General features: G+C 45.4%; 1 protein-coding gene across 2 annotated transcripts; it reads left to right on the plus strand.

Annotated features, from left to right (window-relative positions):
- The first annotated feature begins 2,626 nt into the window (after positions 1 to 2,626).
- On the plus strand, positions 2,627 to 7,381 carry ZNF32 (zinc finger protein 32). Of its 2 annotated transcripts, none has more exons than XM_022569468.2 (3): positions 2,627 to 2,691; positions 5,057 to 5,196; positions 6,400 to 7,381. In XM_022569468.2, exons 2-3 carry the CDS (start codon positions 5,127 to 5,129, stop codon positions 7,191 to 7,193), a joined length of 864 nt encoding a protein of 287 aa, XP_022425176.1. In that variant the 5' UTR covers positions 2,627 to 2,691; positions 5,057 to 5,126; the 3' UTR covers positions 7,194 to 7,381. The 2 variants fall into 2 exon arrangements, with proteins under 2 accessions (XP_022425176.1, XP_022425177.1); XM_022569469.3 differs by having other exon boundaries at positions 6,442 to 7,381.
- The last annotated feature ends 736 nt before the right edge of the window (positions 7,382 to 8,117 follow it).

Raw genomic sequence — 8,117 nt, forward strand, 5'->3', positions numbered from 1 at the left:
GGCCAAAATTATAAAATTATTAAACCATACGTTCTTCTGGGTCTTTTATGGATCTGGGTTTTACCTTTCACATGTAATCCACCTGGAGGCTATCTTGGCATAGGAGTTAGATAAACATTTACCTTTATTTTTTTGCCAAATGGTTCGCCTTTTGTCATAACAAGTTATTGAATTATCTATCCTTCTGTGATGTTCTGAAATGCATGTGAAGTAAAGTATTAGTTCTTTGGCAATTTTTCAAATTGACATTCCTGACACCCTCGCCCAGCTCCCCTCCTTCCTGCTGAGTGTGTGTTAAGATGCAGGCAGTGGTTGAGGACTGGGCCCCACGTGGGATCTGGGTAAAGACTGCTAAGTGTCTGTCAAGGGAGGGGTGGGTGGGTCTCATCTGGGTCTCATCAACTCCATTACTAACCGCTTTCTCCTCCATTTTCTATTCAATGTGTCCACTTTCCTGAGACACCTTAAGATTTGTTGAAAAAGGTGACAACATTCCCCCTTTACAGTTACCTTCTCCCACCAAAGCTTTGTCTTCTACTTTCACAATGGGAGCTGAAACATCCTAACAACCACAGCTGATCCTGACCCCAACAGAATTGATAGGACTTCTAGGCGCATGGTGTTGTTTATCAGCAGGGGAAATGACTTCGGGCCCTGGGGTGACACACTCAGCCTTACTGACACAGGCTTGGGAGAGAAGGGAGCAGAGATACTCGTACAGCACCACCCAATCAGGTGCAAGGACTGGCCCTTGCTTGGTGCCACCTGGGCTATGAAAATTGTCTGTGGCTGCTGTAAAAGGAAAGAAAGACCAGTGCCTGTGCCCGTCCCTTAATGCCCTACCCCTTTCTCTTTCTGACTCTGGAACAAATAATGAAGGAGGCACCACAGGGAGCCCTGCATTTGTGCTGAGGGGCCTTTATGAAGTGGGGCCTTCAGGGCAGTTTCCCCTGCACACTCAGGGACTTCTCTGTGAGACAGCTGTTGGCCCTGGTTTTGAGGAAGAGCGTTCATTTTGCCTTCTCAACTAGACTGTCAGCTCCCTTTCTAGGAGAAGAGAGTGTTGCTTGTTGACATTTGTGTCCCCAAAACCCAGCACAGTACCTGACATTTAAAATGGGCTCAGGACATAAAGGTTCAACAAACTTAAGTACCGATGTGTTGTTAGTAATAGTAATAACAGACACTTAGGAATCAACTTATAAACTTACACTTTGTACACTGTGTGGAATTAAATGTTTTGTTTTGTTTTGTTTAACAGGTGGCTTTGGTGTAGAGGACAAGGACATAGCAAGCGGAAACATTCCTTGTGAAACTCCTCATTCAATAGGATAGACTAGTCCCTGAGTGGGAGCTCTGGAGCAGGGAGCCTGGAGAGAAGTACACTGAGGAGAGCTCCAGGATGAAGGAAAACAAAGGTGATTCCAAGGGGGAGGAAGGAAGCCCAAGAAGCCTAAGCCCCCAGGAACTTTAATGCCTGACCAAATTCCCTCTCAGAGGCCAGGATCCTATAAAAATGCATTTGAAGGTGGCTTGAGGCATTTAGAGAGCCTTTAACTCATGGATGTTCAAAATCAACCTTTGTCCCCTCCCAGTATCATACAACAGGGCCAAGGATTTGACTTGTGGCTCTTCAGAGAAGCCCCATGAAAAACAGCTCTTGCCCCCTGAACTGAGCGATCTTCAGGGCTTACAATTTCTCAATGCTTCAGACACACAGTCAGTTAAGAAAAAAATCTAATTTATTACCCTAGAAAATACTGTTTTCTCTCCATAATTCATGGAGTACATACAGAACGATTTTTTTCTGGGTTCACTCACATACCTGCCTTTGCTCTGAAGCAATAGAATAGCGGGGTGGCCTGGCCTGGATCCTGGCCCTTTCAAGAAGTCTTCACCTGGCCCCTGTAGCTGTCACCTGAGCCTATCCTGGGCTCTCCACCAGGTAAGAAGCCTGTCCAGAATCCTGTAGCTAGTCAATTTGCTTGTTGGCTCCAGACTGTTGTGATGGAGCCAACAAGCAAATTCAGGACAATTCCAAACCTGATCTCTTACCCATTATTTAGGGTGCAAATTCTTACTGATGGGATCGGTAGGGCATAGCTCTCCTCTCCAGGCTCTCGAAATTTTCCTGTGGTGTTCCAAGTCCTCTTTTCCCACAGACTTCACTTGAAATATTTGCTCCTTGTCTCAGAATTCTAACTACACATTTAGTCTCTGCTCATGCAGCGGCTCAACGCAAAACCTCTAAACACCTGAGGCTTTATCAACTCATTTCTTCCCGACACTTTGCTTCAGAACCCTGGATTCCCCCTTTCCTGGCTCAGCGGACGGCTTCACCAACCTGCCATCCCACGCCTGGCTAATCTGAGTGGCCATTTGGTGCTCTCGGCCCCCGCTCTACGTCAGCGAACAAGTTGGCATCTCTGGCTCGGGGCCAAACAGGAGGGACCTGAGCGCCCAGCGCACACCGAGACCCGCAGAGCCCTAGCGGCCGGTCGCATCGCCGAACTACGTTTCCCACAGTACTCGGGGAAGCCGGGCCCGCCGAGGTGCGGCCCACCCCCCGCCCCCCCACCCCCGCTCAGGCTCGCGCGGAGCCTCCTGGGAGTTGTAGTCCTGGCCGCTCGCGCCGGCGCTCCTGAGGGCTCGTTGTCGGCCTTTGTCTGTCTGCGGGCGCGCGCCGCTGCGGTGAGTGAGGCCGCCGGCCGGGTCCGTACGCCCGAGCGAGGCGGGGCCCCGCCTGCAGGCCGCGGTCCCTGAGCCCCCTGCGGCCTTGAGTAGGCCTGGCCAGCTTGGACTCCCCAGGGCAGCCAGCTGCGAGGGGAGTGGTCTGCGGCCCGCAGGAAAAGGTCCAGCTGGACCAGAGAAAGGGGTGCTGAGGCCCAGCGCGCAGGGCCGGCCCGGGGGTTTGCGGGTGGGGGCAGACCTGAGGCGGGAATGGAGAGTCTGTCGGTAGGAGCAGGGGTCCCTCCGCCGCACAGCATGGGCGGGTGTGGAGCAAGGCCCTGCACCCCGAGACGCGGGAGGGGGAGACCACAGGCAGGTGTGCCCCGGGGCCCGCGGGGAGGGTTTCAGAAGACGCACAGGAGAAAGTGCAGTCTCTCTGAGGTGGGTGAAAGGGAGAAAGGACAAACTTCGTTGGGTGGAGAATAGGAAAGGACAAAGTGGATTCAAGTGTGCAGAGAAAATAATCACCCCTCCCCAGAATCTCCTAATCCTTAAACTATCCCTCAAGAAAGCAACTATCCTAGTCCTCTGCTGGGGACTCTCAACTTCAGGCCTTAAATCTGTAGGTCATGTCAGAGGCCCTTCACGTTTGGTTCTTTTATTCTCCCAAGAGCTACTTGATAATACAGTGTTATCAGACTATTTAGTAAGTGAGGAAATAGGGTCAGGGCTGTTTGGTTACTTGCCCAGTGTCATTTAAGGGGAGAGAAGGGTAATCCAAGTCTCTCATGGCCTAATTCTGAGCTCTTTCCATAGGATATAATGGCCTTTCTGATAGGAAAAGCAGTATTTTCTACTATAAAGTGACTTTATCCAAAATCTTCAGGAAATTGATTCCTCAGATTTGTGGAATCTAGGGAGAAAAATACGACAACTTCTCTTTATTAATCAAGGAGGTTCCTGAGACACAGCTGAGCTGTTTCTTGTTGAATATCTCACAACATGTGGAGAGGCACAGCTGTAAGTGCTGCCCACACGTTCTGACCAAACTATTTGCTGGACTGACCAGAGACAGAGTCCAACCTCAGGTAGCAGGTACCTATATACTTTCCACTGACTCTTGATGGATGTGTGGTTGAGCAGTAGCACCTTCCACTTCCAAGTGAACGGTGTTGTAGTGTCCTGACACTCTGATAGGGCATCGCTTTGTGTTTTGTACTGCAAATTGGAGCTGAGTCCTCCAAATAAAGAGTTTAAATGCCTCTCCAGTCATCAAAACATGCAGCAGAAAGGGCAGTTGTCAAGAAGACCAGGTGTTTGGGTTAACAAAGAATTGTAGTATCACACTGCTATTTCATTAAACCAGGAGGCCAGCATTTTCATGGGACATAGTAAAGGGAAACAAAGATTATACATTGGACCACTGCATAAATAAAGTGTAAGTATTCAGTAATTAGGGTCCTGAAATAAGAAGAATATCCCCCCCCCAAAAAAATACAAAAGGATAATATGGAACACGAGGATTCCTAGGATCTGGAAGAATAGTAAGGTCTGGTCAAGCTCTGTTCCATTCTATTTCATTTTATAAGAATTCTCACCAGCTTTTTAGTGACGAGAAAGTAGAGAATTGTCTGGACATAGGCTTTGGATCCAAAAAGTCTTGGATTTGAGCCTTTGCCTCACCTTGGCTCCTTACTGGCTCTGCGAATAGGGGCAAGTTACTTACCCTAATCGGTGTGCCTTGGGCTTGGTTTTGGAGTCTGAAGTAGGTCTTTCTTTCTCCAAGAATTGGCAAGTATTTATAGTTCCTCAAAACTGGTATTCTCATACCTTGAAGCATCTGGAGCCTCCTAAGAAGTGCCAAAAGGAAATATGAAATCTCTTGTTCTGTCCTAATAACCTAGAGGGGACTGGAGAGGAGAGCTGGAGCCATTTCAATCATAGAATCAATCATGATGGCTGAAATTTTTTTTATATTCTGAATTCCTTTGGAGGCTTGGAGGATAGAATAGCAGGCTGTTAGGCAGGGGAAGGAAGTGGACGATTCCAATCACATGCTAAGGCTAAGCTAAGGTACAAATAGGACGGACCATTATCTTGGCACTGGCAAGAAAAGATACTTGTTTGCTTTATGTCTTCTCTGCTTTCCCACCTCCTGCTTCCTCCTGGACTCATTTATAAGTGGTCATGGTACCTTTTGGCTCATTTTGCAGTTACATTGTAGGTGACTGACATTACCTCAGGCAATCAAGATTTCCTCCATTCACTCATACCCCAAACTGGAGCTCCTGTTGACTTTATTCTCCTCACTTATCAATTCTCCTGTCCTTTCCTGTTTGTTTTTGTTGTTCTGTTTTGTTTTTGTTTGTTTGTTTTCCCTCCCCAGGTACTCAAGAACAGCCCATGGAAGAAGCATATGAAGAGGTGGTGATTAAGGTCATACAGCAGGAGTGGACATGTTTGGATTTCCAACAGCTACTCTGCTGGACTGTCATGGAAGATATGCCCAGAATGTAGCATTTTTCAGTGAGTCAGTTGATTGCTGGGATGCCCTCAACTCATAATAATCAGTGTCCCTGTTCTCAGCACTAGTCAACAGGCTGAGGATGCAGAGAAGATGTTCCTTTGGTGGAGCTCACCGTTTCTAGGGATTACAGGGAAAGCCTACAAACTGGAGTTAGAAATAGTAGAAACAGAGCACAACAGTCTTGATATGGAGGTAGTCTCTGAGAGAATGAATGAGCAGTTTTAAATCTCAGCACAATCATTGAATAACAAGTTGAAATCTCCCTAGGATGACTCCAAGAAAACTAGTATTAGTGATGAATGGACCCATATTTAAAGTGCAGTAGAAGGCTCATATGCAGGGCAGTACTGGAGAGGACTGTCAATATCTGCATAGGAAGTGTTGAGAATAACTTCCAAACCAAAATAGACTTCAGTTCCGCCACAGCTTAGCAGATTGAAATAGCATGGATTTTAAAGGGAAAAATTCCTTGGATCAGATTCTGTGATAGCCCTGACTTGATCTATGGTATCAGACAAGTTATTTAACTTTCTTGTGCTCCAGCCTCTTCATCTGTAAAATGGGACAGTAAGCTCTATCTTGCGGGGTGCAGGGATTAGAATTAATAGATGTAAAGTACCAAGGATTCTGCTACATATATTCTGATATCATGGAGCCTACTCCACTGTTAGGAGAGCAGACTAGAGCAGAAGTGGATTTCTCATGAAACTAATGAAACAAGGTTCAAGATCTTTCCCTTACACTGGTCTCTTCAAGGCCTTGTCCCTACTTTTATACTGTTTCTTAATGAAATCCATCCAAAATTTTAAAGCTTTAGGCCCTACACAACCTGGATCCACACCTGTTTTGGTGTCAGAACTTGGGTATGGCACTAATTTGATCGTATATAGTTTTCTTAATTTTTCTGAGCCTGTTTTCTTATCTGTAAAATGGAAATAACCATGTCTATACACAATACTATTTGGGAGGCTAAATTAAACTAAATTTAGAGGCAGTACACTGCTATGGAGCATGCCTGAATCCCAAGTTTATGCTTACCTAGCTGCACAATCTTTGACAACCTCCCTATACTTTCACTTCCTTAACTGTAGCAATAGAATGTTTTCAGGATTAAATTATCTATGCAAAGTTTATAGTATAATATCTGGCACATTATAAGCACTCAAAGCATTGTTTCTTTTTTCCCTGTTCTTCTCACTCAGCATATTGGTGCCTCTTACATGACTTCCCTCTCATTTTACCAGATGTGATGACAGAAGCCCACCACAAATATGATCACTCTGAGGCCACAGGATCCTCAAGCTGGGATTTCCAGAATTCTTTCAGAAGAGAGAAGCTGGAACAAAAATCCCCAGATTCTAAGACACTACAGGAAGATTCACCTGGAGTGAGACAGAGGGTCTATGAGTGCCAGGAATGTGGAAAATCCTTCAGGCAAAAGGGTAGTCTAACGTTACATGAGAGAATCCACACTGGTCAGAAGCCCTTTGAGTGTACCCACTGTGGAAAAAGCTTTAGGGCCAAAGGCAATCTTGTTACACATCAACGAATACACACAGGAGAGAAGCCCTATCAGTGCAAGGAGTGTGGGAAAAGCTTTAGTCAACGAGGTAGTCTGGCCGTTCACGAAAGACTCCACACTGGACAGAAACCCTATGAGTGTGCTATTTGTCAGAGAAGCTTCAGGAATCAAAGTAACCTCGCTGTTCACAGAAGAGTTCATAGTGGTGAGAAGCCCTATAGATGTGATCAATGTGGAAAAGCCTTCAGTCAGAAAGGAAGCTTAATTGTTCATATCAGAGTCCACACAGGCCTGAAACCCTATGCCTGCGCACAATGCAGGAAGAGTTTCCACACCAGAGGGAATTGTATCCTGCATGGCAAAATCCACACAGGAGAGACACCCTATCTGTGTGGCCAGTGTGGGAAAAGCTTCACTCAGAGAGGGAGTCTGGCTGTGCACCAGCGAAGCTGCTCACAAAGGCTCACCCTATAACCACTCTCATCAAAGGAAGTTCTCTTTATGAATTAACAGCATAAAATCCCCTGAGATTAAACAACCTATTCAATTTTACAGAATGAATGGAGACTCCTTCAGAAGGACCATCATTGGGTAGAGCAAACTGACTTTTCTCCCTTCCCCCAAATGAATATCAAAAATAAATGTCTTGTTTATTATCGTTATCATGTATGATTCATAATTTGTCCACTTATTTTGACCTAAGGTCAAAATTTGACCCAAGGTACCACCATTAATCTAGTACACAATTGGAGATTTATGTAGCAGATACAGATTTTAAATTTGCAATTGACACCGTCAGCCTGTTTAAAAAAGTCAGCCTCTTACCAATCCCAAGATTATTTTCTTCTCTACATATTCAAATTAATCTTGTTTTGCATTCAAGACCACTGGGCAGAATTCATGATGCAAATCTAATAACCCTCATATTGAATATTATCTGAATGGTAGTCTCAACAGCATATTCTAACAAATCACCCATGTTCATAGCAGAGACCCTAGCCTTTCCTTACAAAAATAGGATCCCTTCCAAGCCTGCACTGTGGTTTACTTCAGTCTTCCACTCCTAACTGGGATAGAGATAACTTGCCTATAGCCAAAGAGCAGACAACTATCTACAATAGTTGACACAATGACTCTCACTCCCTTTTGGCAACAGTAGCAATATCTCAGAGTTAGAGTCACCTAGTAAGGGCATAAGTGTCCTCATTACTGAGCTCAAATTTGTAGTCAATAATGAAGTTCCAGTCCTCCAATAACACAATCCTCTTCCTCCTACACAGATACATGCATGCACACACAGAAGAAATTTGGAAAGTAATAGTTTTTTACCTCTAGTGGATGAGATTTGAGGAATAGTGGAGAGAAGTTGGTTTTGAGGGGGAATATCCAATTTTTTTA

This window comes from Delphinapterus leucas, chromosome 16 (assembly GCF_059928025.1).
Source record: "Delphinapterus leucas isolate spDelLeu-1000000601 "Yukka" chromosome 16, BTC_Dleu_Yukka2, whole genome shotgun sequence".
NCBI classification, from domain to species: Eukaryota; Metazoa; Chordata; class Mammalia; order Artiodactyla; family Monodontidae; genus Delphinapterus; species Delphinapterus leucas.